An 18,984-nucleotide genomic window follows, 5' to 3' on the forward strand; every position below is an offset into this window, starting at 1 on the left:
CCGTGTTTAAAAATCTCTACACTGGCTGCCAATAGTTCTGGCGCCATTACAGATGTTGCGTCATACTTTTTAACTTTAAAGCCCTACATGACTTGGGCCTGAGTTACCTGTGGGAATGCCTCTCCTTACATAATCCGCCCCGAACACTCAGAACATCGGGGGGGGGGGGGAATTGTTGCAACATTGTAATACTTGATTAACCACAACTTCCCATAGAGCATTCACTGCTGCAGCCCCTAAATTATGGAATAGTCTGCTGGAGGAGATCCGTTTTATCACTACTTTAGATGCCTTTAAGAAGGCGCTAAAGATGGATCTCTTCCGGCAGATTTTCCCATCGGATTTGGTATAGAGATGATGATTAAGACCCCCCTCTCTAAGTATAATGGTATATGAATTGATGTTTGGAGATTTTAAGGAACTAATAGGGATGTATAATTCAGTATTTGTATTTTATTGACTGTTCAATTGCATTGTATTATTTTAATGATGTAATCCTGCTTTGATCCTTGGAAGAGGTAGGACATACTGTATAAATAAAATTATTATTATTATTATTATTATTATTATTATTATTATTATTATTAGGCAAGAGGTCCTGCTGAATGGGATTGGCTGTAGTTCCAAGTGCTAAGGACATAAAGACAACACCTGATTTTCAGGCTTTCCCTCTCAGCACCCTCTCCTACAGCTATCACAGTTAGTAGAGTCACTAAAACCTAGTGGCACATTGGAAGGCAATTCTTGTTCACCAGATGTTTTGAATTATCACTTATGTGGTTCTTGGCTATTGAGCATACTGGCTGGGACTGGCAGAAACTATAGTTCAGTTTGCAAATGGCATTGTAACATTTTCAGAGGCTGAATGGATTGCCATGGGGAGGCTGGATTAAGACGTCTCCTTCTACCACACCATTGGGTCTACACTGGTCTTCATATAAATACCAGAATGGAATGTGTGATTTTATTCTGTAGCTTTTGAAACTGAGAGATAAAGGAATATGTGATTACTCTAACTGAAGATTTAGAGTATGTTTCAATTAACTATCTAAAGGTGTGAAATACTAATTTTGTTCTAGATATGACACTAATCAAAAGTTAAGACAGCAAACAGTTATAAATTTAAATTTTCTCTTGGTTGTTTATTCCTATAACTGATCTAGTCTCTATTATTAGTCTTGTAAGTAGCTGAGTTACAGTTATTCCTCACATTTTATTTCAGTCCTCACTGAATTGTGCCTGGCCGGTTACACAGAAGCTTTTAAGCAGAGTTTATAAACTTATTTGTTCTGGATTGTTTTTTCTTAAAAGTGTTTTCATTTTTTTTAAAAAAATGCTGTTCTGTTTAATGGTTCTTTTGTTAACTTATTTAAGGGCTTCTGGTTTTGCTTTTTAAGCTGCTGTGTTGTGTAACTACAGTATTTAAAGAGGATCGCTCCCATGAGCTTAAAAACGTACTTTATACTGTGTTATGTAAATTAAGAGGGCTAGGCTTTAAATGTGGTCTTAAATCAGAATGCTCTTATGAGTCTCTTATTTGATAAATATCTTAATATGAATCAGATTTAGAACTTTAGAAGTAGATGAGGATATAAGATCCATGTTAACATTTGCATAACAAGGGTATTGTAAACTGTAAGAAGGGAAGCATAAGAACTGGAGACCAGTGTGGCTTTATTAAACCAAATATTTAACATGCGTTTTAAAAGTAAGGTATAAAGGCATTAGAAGACTCCCTTTGCTTTTTAGGAGTTAATGTCTCTGAACCTGGAGCTTCTGTATATTTATTATGGTCAATAATTTATTGACCTATCTGCCATGAATTTGTCTAATCCCCATTTATTTGTATATTCATTTAATACCTAACTGGCTGATTTGCTCTGGGCAGTTTACTTTTAAAACCATCCGGTCTAGTGAGAATTGCCACACTAAGTCATCAAATTCCATAAATTAATAAACAGCTGTGAAGTAGAAGAATATAGTCTTTGCCATTTAATGTGACTGTGGTTAAGAGTGCTATTTGAAATTAATGCAGTTTGGTTGCTTTTTGAGGGATTTTTTTTTTTTTGGTAGTTTGACTAATGGAAATTGTTTTCTTAGAGCTAATCTGCAGTGTTCTTCTTTTGAGTAATGAAAGCATTGCTTGTCTGTAGTTATAACTTGTACACAAATTGCTTTCTTCATTGGTTTTCTTACTTGCTAAAGGAAGCACATGCAAAAAGCAAGTTTAATTCCTAATGGTAGTGTGAGGAAAGAAAGTAGAAGTAGCCTATAGAGCAAACTGAAAAGTGGATGGTAGAAGAATTGTTGAAGAGACTGAAAGCAGCATATTTGGAGCAGATGGAAAGTGTGAGGATTGTGTTTAACAGTGGCAGTGCCTCTTTTTAAAATCACTACAGCTTGTTGTCACTGACTTCTGTGTGCCACAAACATCAGCAGGAAAAGGCAGAAGAAATTTCCAGCTCTTTCTATCACTTCCTTCTCTTAATATATATTCTCACTACAATTTACAAGCATACAGAACTCAGTAGCAGTAAAATTCAGCTAAATGGGTATGAACCTAGCACTTTTGGTCAGCTAATTTATCCACATGTTCAAGGAAGGTGGCAGTTTGACTGCTGTAATTACCAACTTATCCTCTTGGGCCGCATTCCCACTGGCTTATAATGCGGATCAGGACGCGAATCATGGGTGCATCGTTCCCATTTGAGTGCACATTCGATCTGCATTGCTCTGATATTGACTCCCATGTGATCGAATTATCCTGGAAAAAAAAACAATCAGTGGTTGATAAACCGGTTTAATTTAACAGCTCATTTTCAGTGAGTTTTCCTGTGCCTCCAGAGTCTGATTTGCGGGCATACGAATGGGAAATCCATTGATATTTATGGGTAATGCTCACTTTCACCTCTGGAGACTATTTTAAAATGTCTCAGTATGAACCAGGAAATGACCTCTCTGGAAATTAGATGGTTATTTTTATGCTTCAAAGCCTTTTTGCTTTGTCATCTTTTCCTGTTCACTCTGTACCATTCCTCCTCCCAATGGTTTTATCGGAGTTTTTCTTCTTAGCTAGTCACCATTCCTTGGCCAGTGAATCCTCATTTGGCTATTCTCCCTTTGGAGTTATTTCTAAGGGATTCCCCCCCCCCCAGCTTGCACTTTACTCCAAGTTTGCTGGTATCTCTCATACTGTCATTTCAGCTGTTTCCATGTAGATTTATTATACTCATGAAAGACTCAGAAAAGGTGGGGGACAGAGAAGAGGAGGAGGATGGAAAGTCTTACATTCTCTGTCAGTGAATGGATGTATTGCAGTGTTTCCTTGGCTGAGGATTGTACATTGGGACAAGCCACAATCCTGAATGACAAGATGGAAGAATTGCAGCTTTATCAATCTTCAGTCTATTCCCTACAGATGAGCTGGAGTGTCTCCTTGGTCAAGTGATGATTAGAAACTGCACCATGGGATAGCGGTTTGGAGTAGGATTCTGGAGACCAGGATTTAAATCCATGTTTGGCCATGGAAATTCACTGGATGACCCAGGGAAGTCATGCCCTCTCAGCCTCAGAAGAAGGCAAGGGCAACCCCCCTCTGAACAAATCTTACCAAGAAAACTCTGTGATAGTTTCACCTTAGGGTCACCATATGTCAGAATCAACTTGAAGACACACAGCAGCTTTAAGTGTGAGATGAACTAGGCCCCAAAACCCATTGCAAGAAACTTAACTGCCCTGCATTGTTTCCATGTTTGAAGCAAGACTCAGAACTGTATGACAACAGCAGCAAAAATTGCACATTAATTGCTCTGAACCAAGTGTATGCTGAAAGCTTGGAAAATTTATTTCAATAAATATGCTTTGCTCTAGGAATGTTCATTGCTTTATTACCATATCAATTGTATCAGGTGATAATTCCTTTTGTAAATTGAAGCTCATAAATGAACACCTAGAATGGGACAAAAACACTGTAACATTCTTAGCAGAAAATATACTTGCTGGTGAGTTCTCTTTTGACAATCTGATTGTTATATTTGCCAAAATGAAAACAAGGAAGAAGTCATTTAGGTAACCTACTTATTTAAGTATTGGATGATTGATTAACTGTGATTGAATTGTGTGAACACAGTCAGCCCTCCTTATCCACAGATTTTTTTATCCACGGAATCAAGCATTCATGGCTTGAAAATACTTTTAAAAATATACACATTCCCATAAGCAAACCTTGATTTGCCCTTTTATATAAGGAACACCATTTTACTTGCCGTTGTATTCAATGGGACTTGAGCATCCATGGGTTTTGGTTTCCACGGTGGGTCCTGGAACCAAACCCCAGTAAATTCCAAAGGCCCCCACTGTATTTTATGAATTCTGTTTTTAAATTTACTAACAATAAACTATTTTTATCAATGATATTATGACTCTTAAATTCCTGAGATCGTGAAGATGGTTTGAATGTTGAACTCAGACCCTGGAGACCAGGATTTAAATCCCTGTTTGATGGTGGAAATTCACATTCACATCCCCCCAGTCTCAGAGGAAGGCAAAGGCAAATATCCTCTGAACGAATCTTGCCAAGAAAACCTGGTGATAGGTTTGATTTAGGGTTGCCACATCATCTTCTTCCATTCTGCTCCTCTCCTCTTCATGGAGGCAGGGGAGCTTGAAGAATGTGTGGCAGGCAGTTGGGGCTTGCCACTGCCTCTGCTGGTGTCCTGTCATGTCGGCAGTCAAAAAGTTAAGGATTTTGGATTTCAGATAAGGGAAACTCAGACTACAGTGAATTTATCCTTAGATATTGGATACAAAACTTCAGAATCATATTTCAAATTTGTTGTTGTTCTTTGCCTTCAAGTTGTTCCGATATGAAGTCGAAGGCTTTCACGGCCAGCATCCATAGTTTTTGTGGTTTTGGGGGGGCTATAAGGCCATGTTCTAGAAGAGTTTATTGCTGGTGTTTCGCCAGCAGCTGTGGCTGGCATCTTCAGAGAATGCTAGAATGGACGGGAGTGTGTGTGTGTGTGTGTGTGCGTGCGCACGCGCGCACACACACACACACACACTTGGTTCAGAGGAGGTGATTTGCATGTTAATTCTTGTATCGTTCTGTTGTTGAATAGCAAGGCCTACAGGGTGGACACAATAGGTCTCAATGTGAAATGCGACCATACATTTCTTTCTTTCTTTTTTTTTTTTAGTTCAGCCCCATGTTATTTACACAGTTGATAGCAATATACTGGCAGGTGGATATTCCCTGCTTGAAGCCCAGAAATTATACAGAGGTTTTAAAAATGTGAAAGTCCCTCTTATGGAACTTAAATGCACTCATTTAATTTTGTATAATTTCTCTTTACTTTGGAAACATGAAAATATATTTGAGATGATAACATAGTTAATTCCAATATTTCTGTAGATAACAAACTGATATGTATATATTTGTGCAATATATAAGACTCACTATACTGTAATAATATTTTGTGCAGAGATAACGATGTAGCATTTACTTTTTATTTTCATAATATTTTTCAGTGAAAATATACATTGCAACAATTTTAATCTTACGTAAAATATCATTTTTTTTACTGTTTAATTTTTTTTTTTGCCAATGTAAATGTTTTATGCTTCTGCTGTTGTGCACCACATTGGATGTTTTATAGACATGTGTTATATCACTGCAAATAAATGAATAAATTTATGTTACTATATCTCTTTGCAGTTAGGCTAGGCTGTGTGGTTATATTTATTCCAAGGCCACCCAACAAGTTTCATGATTAACGATAAAGGTGACCCTCTTTCTTCCACCTTCAAAATTGACATCGTGCTCAGTTTGCTACACTATACGATCCTAAATTGCATTGCATAACTTGTATGCTGTCAGATGTGGCCTGGTCTTTACATGGACTGATCTGAGCTGATTTTTTTTTATTTCTCTTAATTGCATCTAAACATAACAGTCAAGATTTTTGAAACTATTTATGTAAAAAAAATCAAATATTATGATGAATTATCTCTTGCAGACCTCTTAGAAGCTGATTGAAACCGCACTCTACTTTTGGATCTAAGCTAGACCTACTGGAAAATGCATGGGTGTTTTATTTTTATTTTTAAAAAATTGAAATCACTAGTATAGTTGAGGACTTTGTTACATGGTGAGGAAAGTTCTTAAAATGGCTATTTTCCCTTGAACGCAATATATATAGCCCCTCCATTTTTTTGTTCTTCATGGCAAATAATAGTTTTAGGGAAAATTTTCATCAGGACAACATCGTAGAGTGAAAAGGTTAAACCACAGTGGGCAGTTTCCATTAGGTCATGGGGCCATTACTTTTTTTAATCAGTGGCAGCTTTATCATGCTGCTGGTGTTGCTACTACTTTGGCTTTGACATTGAAATTTTGTAACATGGTAGTATAGAGATTCCTTTAAAAGAGGAATTTTACCTTTTAAACACAAGAGTGCTCTCCTTGTGCATCTTGCTTATGAGTTGATTTGAATTTCTGTGAAGCTTCTGAGCACATGGACCTACTGTACTTGTAGATAGGGCCAGTGAGGAGAACATAAAATCATGTTCATAAAGGGAAAGTATTACTTCTTTTGCTACTGTTCTGCTGACTTTCAGTAGCAAAATCTGCAGTGTTAGTGCCCTTGGGAACAGGGTGTGTAAAAGATGGGGTAGGCATGTTGCCCACTATGAGATTGAACCAACCCACACAGTGGCTCTGATTGAGATGGGAATCTTCTTTGGTTCTGAAACCATAGTTAACACACATACACTAAAAATATGGAAGTGCAATTCTTTCCCTGCAAACCAGGGTCTCATTTGTTTTTGGCTGAAACTAATTTTAATATATTGGCAACTCTCAAAAACCTTGTGTCCTTGGAATTCTTTTCAGAGTATAAAGGGATATGAAGTGGTGGATGTGTAAAATTGCCATTTTGGCTGCTGATAAATATTTGCCAGTTAAGTATTGCTTCTTTTGTTAGATTTGTCAGATATTTATTTATTCTCTTTCAGGAGTAACTTGGTTGTAGAAAAACATGAATTACTTTAATAAAGCAAAGTTATACAGTGGGTCCTTCTCTTACACGGGGGATCTGTCCCGGACACACACACCACCACCCCACATGTAAGAGAAAAAATGAGTAAGCTCAAGCCCCATAAGGAGTAAAGGGGTTTGTGCCTGCGGGGCGCCGTGGGGCGCGCACCACAGGCGTACACCCCATTACTCCTTCTGGGGCACGGGAGCCTTTTTTCCAGCACGGCTTCCAGCATGTGCTGGAAGCCGTGTATGGTCCATCCGCATATGTGCAAAATTCATTGAATAATAGAAAATAAATCCAGTGTTGCCCAGGTTGACGATTTTTTATATGAGTTGAATGAAACAAAGGTTCAAATAATCTTTATTATCATCCTATATTCCTTAAAGTTGGTTCACAATTAATTCTATGCAAAATAGAACACCACCATTCTGGAGGGTTTAGAATTTGCACAGGAATATTTGGAATGCCAGCTTAAATGTAAATTAAAAGCTTGATCAAAATCTGTTCATAAATGTACAAAAGATGTAGAAATCTGAATTGTGTGTTCAGGACTTGAATTAGTTGATAGATTGAGTCCACAACTGTATTAAATTGTTTGTTGGGCCCCATTAAATACCATACCAAGTTTGGCTGGATTGGGAACAAGCATATGCCCTTGCAATAGCATAATGGACATCCACCTTAAATTATAGTATTGATTTATTTCATTTTTTTTTTCAGATGAAGCTATTTCACCTACATTATTGGATGCAAAGTGGAATCAGATCCTAGATCCTCCTTCTCATCGGCTGTCTTTTAACCCAGCTCTAGCGAATGTGAATGAATCTACAGTTCCCAATGACTGCCCACAAAAATTAAAGGCTTTGTCCCTGTCTCATTTAGCCACTGGATCAAGAGGTGGAGGAGACCATTGTTCTAATGGAAGTAATCTTAATATGAGTCAGGAAATCCCAAACATGTGGATTGATGATCAGACAACAACAGAGGATCAACTAATAAAGAGAAATGGTAATCAAAGTGCTCACTGTAATGTTATGGATGAAGGAGAAAGAAAATGTGGCACTTGTTTACCAGAGGAAAAAAACGTTGTAGTTGTAGCAGTCATGCATAACTGTGACAAGAAAACATTGCAAAGTGATTCATTGGATTGTAAAAATCACAACAATCCCTCCATAATGGATACCATTAGCTTTACACTGGATAGTGAAACCCAAGAAGCTGATCATCTTGATGTTACTGTAAATGGGTCCACTGAGAAAGATACAGATACTGAAAAAGAAGTAGTACAAACAAGCAGGCTGAATACAGAAGACGATTCTGTTAAACAGTGTACTGCTGCTGCTTCTGATTGCTTATCCAGTGGATATTCCTCTTCTCTGTTAAAGGAGAAAGATAATACAAACAAAGACTCCCATTTTGCAGAAACTACAGCACCAGGTACAACTGTATTTCCCTTGCAGAGGCCACTTGATCCTAGCATTAAAATGCAAGAAAGTTGTACATCAGGTGAGGGTTTTGATATTGATGTTGCTGTTCAGAGAACAGAACCACAACCTAGAAACTGTTCACCTAGTTCACGCAATGGTGATTTGTCTGCAGAAGCAGAGCAGACAGCCCAGCAGTGTCAGTCAGGGATACCCGAGCTCTCTGGAACTTGTCAGCTGAATGCATTTGGAAGTGGCAATCACTGTGAGCATTCTAGCAGACATTTGGACTCTTGGGATGCTAGTGCTCTTGAAAATGAAGCTGACAAAGCTGAAAAAATTCTCTGCACAACTGAATTGCTCCCTAAGACAGTTTGTTTATCAGAATCTCAGGAGATGGTGAATGGTGAATTGACTGAACAAAATGAAATGAGTAATAAGCAAGTACAGGGGGAGAATGAAGAACAGCTGCACACAGCAAAACATGAGGAAGCATGTAGTAATAATGGAGATGGCAGTGAAAACATGATGGAAGCAGGTTTTGACTTAAAGGAGACATCTGTAGATGAGCTTGAATATCCCAGTCACACTGATGGCATTGGGACATCAGTATCAAGAGATCTGCCAAACTGTTGTCATTCCTATGGAATACAGAACCCAATTCTTGCTCATATTCCAAAGACTTTGCCCTCTAAGGAAGACTCTGTGACTGAGGAAAAGGAGATAGAAGAGAGCAAATCAGAATGTTATAGTAATGTTTATGAACAAAGAGGAAATGAAGCCACAGACAGGAGTGGACTCATTTTGAATTGCACTGGTGACCAAATGAAAAAGAAATACTTACATAATTTTTGTAGTCAGGTACCAACTGAATTGAGTCAAGCATCACCCAAAACAGCAGCTAACCTGCAACCTCTCAGTGTTCCTTTTGGTGGTGCCCGACCCAAGCAGCCTACAAATCTCAAACTGCAAATTCCAAAGCCATTAATGGACCATATACAGAATGACCTGGTTCCCCCAAACTGTGGTGGTAACAGTAAAAATAAAAACGATATATCTGGAAAATCAAAAGTTTCAGAAAACTTATCGGCAAACGTATTTTCCGATGAAACATCACTGAATGCCACAGTTGCGGATATTGTTGGGGAGCATTCAGATGAGTATGAGTCTGGGGTTTCTAGCAGTTCGTGCCTTGCAGCAACCTCCGATAGTCCAGACAATGACCTTGGAGCTGGCCAGTTTGGAGTTCCTACAAGAAAGCCATTTACAACTTTGGGTGAAGTAGCTCCAGTGTGGGTTCCAGATTCTCAAGCACCAAATTGCATGAAATGTGAGGCCAGATTTACTTTCACTAAAAGGCGGCATCATTGTAGAGCATGTGGAAAGGTGAGTTGTATTTAATGATAGATTTTCATAAATGATAGGAGTTATGGCCATAATATAAAATAATTTTGTTGTGGCGTGCCTTCAAGTCATTTCTGATTAATGCCAGCAGCCTATCATGGGACTTCTTTGGCAAGATTTATTCAGAGGGAGTTTGCCATTGGCTTCCCCTGAGGCTGAGAGAATATGACTGCTTAAGATCACCCAGTGAATTTTCATGGCTGAGCAGGGATTTGATATCAGGTCTTTCAGAGTCCTAGTCCAACACTCAAAATTACTACACCACACAGGCTCTCCCTAAAATAGTTTAGGATTTTTTTTCCTTTCAACTGCGCTTAATATGTTGGTTTCAACAAGGCATAAGTAAACATCTTACCTGTTTTAATTTTTTTAGTGGTTACTGAGAATGACAGATGACTTCTCAAGGTATTATTCTTTTTTTTTAAAATGTCTAAATATCTTCTCTCTCATATACAAATCATACTCTCACACTGTAATAACTTTAAAACAAATCTCTTAAAAATGTCAGGAAGAAAATCTTCTAGAACATGGCCACATAGCCCAAAAAACCCACAAAAAACTATGAATGCCGGCCATGAAAGCCTTCGACTTCACAAATCTCTTTAAATTTGAGATTTTTATAGAAGTACTTTGAAAGATCTATGTGCAGAAAGCTGGGTTTCATGTGTTATTGCATTCATTTTTATTGGGTTCAGAGATATGTTAATGAATAACTATTTTTCATTTATGCATGTGACTATCATTATCATTACACAATACCTTACTGAATTGCTTTACTTGGAGCTCTTAGTTTTTGTTATATTCTTGTATTTTAAATGTTAAACGCTTTTTCCTACTTCTAGTTAACTGCAAGGCAAGTAAAGCTCCCAGAAATGATTTTATATTTATTTTCAGATTTATATCACAAATGTTAGCCCATTATGTATGTACACATTTGGACAAAAGTGATTATTGTTCTGAATGTAGTGTGGCCCTGTTTTATGAGTGATGTACAGAAAACCTTCCCCATAGCTTTGAAACTGGAGAGGTGGATTGATGTTATCACATCCGTAGCTCCTGATTTGAAGTTTGAGATCTTTTTACAGTTGTGTAACCAGATCTGCAAACACTTCCCTTCTGGATTTCCTGCTTTGGAATAGGAAGAGCAGTTATGCTGGAAGCAGAGTTTGGAAAAGTTTTTTTTGGTTGTTTTTGTTTTTTACTGCAACTACTAAAATGCAGAACTTGTCCATGCTTTGGTTGGGAATACTGGTTGCTATTGTCTGAAAGTTCATTGTATGGCATGAAGATGTGGAACCCAGTGACACACGCTTTCTGATTAGCCTTTCCACTGAGAGTGGAGGATTTGCTGCCTGGAAATACAGTAGATTAGACACATAAGCAGTGACATTTCTTGCCTGTCCTTCTTGGAAAATGTGTTTGGATGGGCAGGATGGGTGGGGAAAAGTCTGATCCAATTTTGACATGGTCAGCACAATCAATGAAAAATTAAGTAGTTTGCTCATGATCTCATTTCTTTCAAGTCTTAGTATTTTGAAAAATAGCATCCCTCTGAAGTTGAGAAGTGATATTGTGGCATCCAGAAAGACATGATGTAGGTTATGGCTGAATCAGTTACAAATAAAAGTTTTATGTAGTGACTAACCCATTTCTTTTTTTATTGAAAAGTTCCTATGTTTTATTATTTTAATAGGCTTTCAATATGTAAAAAAGGTATCTCACCTTTTAAACCAGGGTTGGGAAAAGATCAGTCTTCCAGATGTGGGACTGCAATTACCAGTAGCCCCAACAGTGAGGAATGCTAGGAGTTACAGCCCAACATCTGGAAGGCTGTACTCTGTGTGTGTGTGTGTGTGTGTGTGTACCCTTAAGCCTGTTGATTCATGGAGACCCCATGCATTTCATAGGGTTTTCTTAGGCAAAGAATACTCAAAGATGGTTTTGCCAATTCTTTCCTCCAAAATATAGCCTACAGCACCTAGTATTCGTTGCTTAGATGTTAAGCTGAATTGATCCTGGTTAGTACCTGAATGGGAGACCACCAGAGGAGTACCAGGAATTTCTAGATAAGGATATGAAAAAAAAACTTGCCTGAAACCTTAGAGAGCAGCTAAGTCAAATTGCTGTTATTGGGCTAGATGGACCAATAATCTCACTCAATGTAAAACAGGTCTCCATATGAGGACTGTGGCTAGATATCTAGCTTCACCGGTGTCTTAAAGTTGTTATTGTTGAGAATCTTGGAATATAGAATTCATTTTTCTTGAATGAGCTCTGAATAAAGTTGTGACGCACAACATTTGTCAATTGCCACCCTCCTGTTGACCTGAACTTATTAGCTGTTGTGCATCAGTGAATATAGATATGTATAGAATAATTCAAATATTATTATATTATTAGAATTATTTTATGTGTTGTACTGGTGGCTTAGTGGTTAAGATGCCGACACTGACGATCGCAAGGTCGTGACCCAAGTGCTGTGGAACGGAGTGAACACCTGCCAACCTAGCAGTTTGAAAGCATGTAAAAGTGCAAGTGGATAAATAGGTACCACTTTGGTGGGAAGGTAACAGTGTTTCGTGCAGTCATGCTGGCAACATGACCATGGCGTCTTCTTTGACAATGCTAGCTCTTCGGCTTAGTATTGGAAATGAGTGCCGCCTGTAGTCAGACACGACTAGACAAATCTGTCAAAAAGGAAACCTTTCCCTTTAATGTTTTAATTACATCATTTATCTATTTTTATATGTTGTAATTTTTTCAGAGTATTAGTAATTTTGATTTAAAGTTAAGTGAGAATGGATTTTTCATTTTCATATATAACCTGGTAAGTTTAATAATGTGTAAAAGGAAGAAGAAAAAAAGAAACTTGTTAGAAATGGAAACCACAGTTTATTCAGCACATTAGTATGAGCTAATTCTTTGCTTTACAAAACCATCCGTAAGTGGCTACTTTTCAACCATCCCACAGCTATTTTGCATGTGTGCTTGTGTCTCTGTTTCTCTTTAATATATATGTCTAGCACAACTTTGGGGTTTGGTTGCTGTGAGACTTGTAAATGTTGTTTGGCAATGTTGTTTGGCAAAGCAACTAAGTAACTGTTACACTGTAATTGAAGGTGGGGACCTAAAACCATTTTTTCACCTAGGTTCCATAATTTTATTAAGTGTTTTCTCCAGTAACATGGGCATAATGAAGTTTCACTGCACCAATAATGTAATGAATACAGATGAAGTTATTCACCTAGTGACATTTTAGGGAATTTTAAGGTATTTTTAGAGGTATTTTGACAGAAAATTTAAAATGCCACTTATAATTCTACAGGTTGTTTTTTTTTTAAAGTAATCAACAGCCAGCCAGCGGTTTAGTGGTTTGAGTCTTGGACTGTGACTGTAGAGAACAGGGCTTAAATCCACACTTGGCCATAGGGACCCACTAGGTGACCTCAAGCAAGTAACATTCTCTCAGTGTCAGAGGAAGGCAAAGGCAAAAACCCCTCTGGACAAATCTTGTCAAGAAAACCCCATGATAGGTTTGCCTTAGGGTTACCATAAGTCAGAAATGACTTGAAAGCAGATAACAACTGCAACAATGAATAGAGAACAAACAGAACAAGTAATAAATAAATGCAGTAAGTAATGCAATGAGCTACTTTTGCACCATTGAAAAGATTGGAGAGAATTGATTTAAATTATGGTTTAAATTGCCAAGGCAAAACCATAATCGCAGAGTAAAAAAAAAGTTTTCCCCAGTGCTGCTTTACATGCTTTTGAAAATTTAGTTATAAAAACATGTCAATTTCCAACTCAGAAGGGTGATTTGGGACATCTAGGAAGATATAATTCATAGATTTTAAATATAATTTACTAATTTATGTTTGCTAACTTATGTAGCAAATATATTTACTACCTGTGTTAAGTGTGAATTCTAGACTAGAAATGATAAGGAGCAGAACACATGCAAAACTAATAGCACTTAGGTCGCAATCCAGCTGTTAGTCTCAGCTTGAGTTTATGTTGAATCAAGCTCTATTGCATTTGATAAGTCAACACTGCGAGTCAGAATTAACCAAACGCAAAACTTTGTGAAATGGGTAGTGAAGACAATTTTGCTATCTTTATCAGTTAGATAAGCTGCCTCTTCCCCAACTATCTTTGATGCCATTCATATGGGCTATAGTTACTTCAGTTTACATGGCCACTTCATGTGAAGGTATTGGTTTAGCAGAAATAAGTGAAATGCTGACGTAGTCCCAACCATCTGCTTCTATAAAGCATTACTGCCTTGATCCTAATGCATGTGTGGTTTCTTGAAGAGCTGTGCTGCCTTTGGTACAATACTAATGTTCCTTCTCCAGCCTATCATGACTGATACCCTTGCTAATCATCACCATATGTGTCATACACAACAGTCGTAATAAAGAAAGGCAGTTTGTTCACCTGTAACTGATGTTCTTGGGGTGATCATCTGTCCATTCATACGACTTCTCCTCACAGAGGCACATTGGTGGGCTTAGTGGAAAAATGAAAGTAGGGCATTTTGGGGAGAAAGTGTGGAGATCTTGTTCTGCACTCCCTCGGAGGGTGATAGAGTCTCCTTGGAGGTCTTTAAACAGAGGCTGGATGGCCATCTGTCAGGGATGCTTTGATTTGGATTTCCTGCGTGGCAGGGGGTTGGACTGGATGGCCCGTGCGGTCTCTTCCAACTACGATTCTATGATTCTATGCTCCAGGATAGACCTACACTTATATGTGTGATTTCAGAAATGGCCATTTGGAGAACATAGGTTTACAAGTAAGGAATGAAAGTTTACATAAATGTTTTCCATTTGTCAGTTGATGGCTATCCTTAAAACAAGTTTATACAGCATCCTTTTGCCCTGTGTGAGTGTCTAAAGTGACTTACATGGGTATTGTACCAGGGGAGCAGAAGGGACAGCAAACAAGAAAGAACAGTGAAGGCATTTGAATGCAGAGGAGAGGTGGCCTTGAACGAAGCTTCCAAAAGCCAGAACTTGGACCACTTGGCCCCCATAGCATTCTGTTTGCCTTTTTAAAATCCTTTTAATTTTGATTGCTCAGTTTTCACAGTAGGTTAAATATATACAGTGTGCCCTTACCTTATGTGGGGGATCTGTTCTGTTCTGTTCTGAAAATTCTGTGTATGGTCAAGCCCCGTTGATTTGAATGGGGTATGTCCCCACGACGTGTGGTGCGTGCCATGGGCGCGTACCCCGTTCACCATATTAGGACTTGCCATCCGTGTGACCTCAAGTCTGCATATGACAAGCCTATGTATGACACAGGTGCATTGTACTTTCTTTAGTCATTTTTTTAAAGTTTCATGAAGTATGTTAAATAGGTAAAGACATTCTGTTTTAACTATTGTCCTCTCAAGAAAATGACCTATAGTACAGTATAGTGCACCCTCGCCTTACACAGGGGATCCGTTCTGGACTCCCTCTCGCATAAGGTAAATGGAGCATATGTTCAAGCCCCATTTGTTTGAATGGGACACATCCCCATGGCGTGCGGCACAGTGCATGGCACGAGTGTGCTTTCTATTCACTATATTAGGGATTGCTGTCTGTGTGACCTCAAATCCACATATGGCGAGCCTGCGTATGGTGCAGGTGCACTGTATATACTTGACTGTAAGTCGACCTCATTTATAAGTCAAGGGCAGGTTTTGGGGTCAACATTTTGGATTTTGATATGTCCAACGGATAAGTCCAGGGTAAAACCTGGGAGCATGTAACAAAATATGTAATGGACATAGTAACGGAAAGCAATGCTAAAGACAAAATCCTGACAGTCACAGCTGTTTGTGCTTATACTAAAGGCTGGATGGATGAGAGTACAGAGGGGGAGTCAGTGTTTCTAGGATAGATTGCACTCTTGCCTTTCACCATGAGATGGTTCTTTTTTAAATAAGAGTTAAAGTACAGTACTTATGTACTGTATCCATGGATAAGTTGACTCAGGTTTTCTGGGTCAATTTTGTGACTAAGGTTTCTAGACTTATACCTGAGTATATACAGTAATTCTGTTTTGTACAATCAGTATACGTTTTTAGAATGACAACTCTCTAATTCATTAGATATCTATTCAATTTGAAACCCATATAATCAGTTTTTACACTTGTAATAAATACTTAATTTTACTTAGCATTCTGAAGCATTTTATGGTTTAACTATCTTGAATCCCATCTCAGGAGAAGGACAGAGTATAAAATAAATAAATAAGAATAAGTTTAGTCTTGGTTATATCAATATGGAACTCAGTCTGTACAAATGCTTTTAGTCATAAGAGATTGATAAGTGACTGAATATATATTTTCTTATTTACTTAAGGTCTTCTGTGCAGCCTGCTGCAGCCTGAAATGCAAACTACTATATATGGACAGAAAAGAAGCCAGAGTATGTGTAATTTGCCATTCAGTACTATTGAATGGTAAGTAACTGGTTTTGAAAGTAGATACAGATTTCCATTGCCTTGACACTATGCTAGACAGACTCATCCATGTGAATCTTGTTGTTCAGAGTATCTTGTTTGCCTAATGAATTTTTTTCCCCCCAGTAAAATTGTTTACTGAAAATTATATTATATTCAGCATGACACTTGTCACAGTCCAATGACTATGGCACTTATGGGACATCCTGGGAATTTCCTTTTTCTTTCATTTCTGATGCATAAAATAAAGTTAGTCCTAGAACGTGCTGTTCAGAGTTTTGTGTATGTATTGGGTTCCAGTACAGCTTTAGACAGAGATCAATGACTTTAATAAAATTGATTTGAATTCATTTTCTCTGATTGAAAGCTATGCAGCATGCTTGGTTACCATTGGGTCCCTACTTGTGCTCCACAACAGACCACTGTTTGCTCTGCAGTTGCCGTTCCCCTATCCCGACACCCCTGCTATCTGTTCCCTCCGCTCTCTTCACTTCTTTTGCTCTTTATCCCTCCTTTCTTCTTTTTTTTCCCCCATGTGCGCTTAATGTTTCTTTCGCTCCCTACTCCCCCGTGCCCCCAACCACAGCTTTCTGTCCCCCCTCTCACCCTATATCTGTGTACCCATTTCTCCTGTTCCCGCCGTCCAATCACGGCCATCGTTTCTCTGCACTGTAATTTCCTCCTTTATGCTCCTCATTTTAGATCCTTTGTTACAAACACATCGACCTTACTCTCCAGGGTCATACTCCCACCAAAGCCCCATAAATTTGTCCCACCCAAAACCTGTCCCTCGGCAACTTCATACCATAGAGTTCCAACCTATCCAATGGCCATCATAGCCAGAACGTCTAATCCGACATACTCGCCCTATGGTAGATTCTATTTGGAGTATATCACAAATCCATATTTTCTCTATTGACCAATCATTGGCACTTGGCTAGTTTTACTTCTAATCTGCAATGCATTTCTTTTTGTAAAGATGTTTCTATTTCTCTGCCTAGTGGCTCGCCCAGAGAACAAAGACGTGGTTTGGTTTGCTGATGGAATCTTACCCAATGGTGAGTTTGCTGATGCAGCCAAATTGACAAGTGTCTGGGACAATCCTCTACTGGAGCATGGCAGTCTCACATGATCCAAGCAAGCCCATGAGCACAATACTCACCAGTAGAGGTGAAAAAATCCCCCTGATTTATGTTAGGTTTGAATAGATTGAATTGCACGAGCATAGAAACATAGAGCATTAATACTTAGATGCACTGTTCAATGACATTGTTTGGTAATATAGGGTGGATCCAGACATATGTTTTAAATCACAGCCCTTCACTACACTCCTCTTTTTGTGCTAGAAAGACATAGATTGAGTGGAAGTGTGGGGAAATGTCCCCTTTCCACTGAAAATGTGCTCTAAAAGTCAAGGAGGGGAATTGGGATAACAATAAGAAGTGGCACTAGGGGCTGCGAAAGAGGGGGGAGGTTTTAACAAAAATGGCTACCTTTCTGTTAGAGAACTTTCCTATGAGTGGATTCCATGAAGTTTATTGCAAGAAAAAGGTGCTTGTACCTATTGGCGAAGTAGGAGCAGGGCTCTTTTCATCAGATTATAAGAGGTTTAGGTAGCTTATGTTTACTTGGGAGCTATGTAACAGAGTCTTCTGGTGTTTTGTGTTTACAGAGGGTAGGATATATTGAGTTTGCTGTGTGGTTTTTTAAAGCAGTATTATTTGTTGCGTTTGTAGGCTGAAAACACATGGCATTTTCCAGAAGTAAAACTCAGGTCGGAAGTCCAGTCTGGAGTGCAATGAATCTTATTTCCAGAAGATGGACTTCCTCCCATCTCATTTCTACTGGAGTGAAGAGGGAGGGTGAGATCATAACTAAATGTAAATGGAACTAACACAACTGATACCACCCATATTTTTTGCTGTATGAAGGCCAAATAGGGATTCAGGGGAAAAACCAATCTTAAGGTATATAACTGTGTAACCTCTTACTAAGCAAAATCCTGTGGTCATTCTTAGTACAAGTAATATATCATTCGTTGTTTTTTTTAAAAGTCTTTCATTAATAGAAATTCCTATATAAAATAAAATAAATAAAAAAGAAAAACGTGTCCAGAAATGTTTAATGACGGAAATGCTTTAAAACCACCTCTTCCACGTTTGTTACTTTAAAAATGTTTAGTGGCATCATAAACATATCAACAGAATACTATATATTTTGCATAAAATATGCAATTCCTAAAAAATGTATTCTTTCATAAAATACATTAATACCTAATCAATAGATGAATGGATGTCAGGACAAAACTGGTTTTTTCACAATGGAGATTGGGGAGCAGTTCTTTTAAAAACTTGGTCATAAATGACCTGGATTTGGAATGAATAGTGAGGTAGCAGAATATGCTGAGATTAAAAAAAATTCACTTTGTAGTGAAAAAGAAGCAGGATGTGAATAGCTGCAAAAGGATTGCTCTAAAATGGGCATTAATGTTACAAATGACATTGAATTTAAGGCCGTTACAGACAGCCAAAATAAAGCTCTTCGAGTCCCAGTGGAGGTATGGTGTTTTCAATGATGCATGCTTCCTAAGATCCGAAGTCGCACCAGACTGGAGCGGACTTTGGTGTGGCTTCTGGACCTTAGGACACATGCATCATTGAAAC

The 18,984-nt window shown here is 38.2% G+C and overlaps 1 protein-coding gene across 1 annotated transcript in view; it reads left to right on the forward strand.

The window, feature by feature from the left end:
- ZFYVE9 (zinc finger FYVE-type containing 9) overlaps positions 1 to 18,984 on the forward strand; it is an 88,928-nt gene that overhangs the window by 31,099 nt on the left and 38,845 nt on the right. Inside the window, exons 4-6 of the mRNA XM_042464310.1 lie at positions 7,761 to 9,850; positions 16,222 to 16,321; positions 17,323 to 17,379. Of these exons, the coding sequence (XP_042320244.1) occupies positions 7,761 to 9,850; positions 16,222 to 16,321; positions 17,323 to 17,379 (2,247 nt within the window). The remainder of the gene's footprint in view (positions 1 to 7,760; positions 9,851 to 16,221; positions 16,322 to 17,322; positions 17,380 to 18,984) is intronic.

The sequence above is a fragment of the Sceloporus undulatus genome, chromosome 4, assembly GCF_019175285.1.
Source record: "Sceloporus undulatus isolate JIND9_A2432 ecotype Alabama chromosome 4, SceUnd_v1.1, whole genome shotgun sequence".
Classification (NCBI taxonomy): Eukaryota; Metazoa; Chordata; class Lepidosauria; order Squamata; family Phrynosomatidae; genus Sceloporus; species Sceloporus undulatus.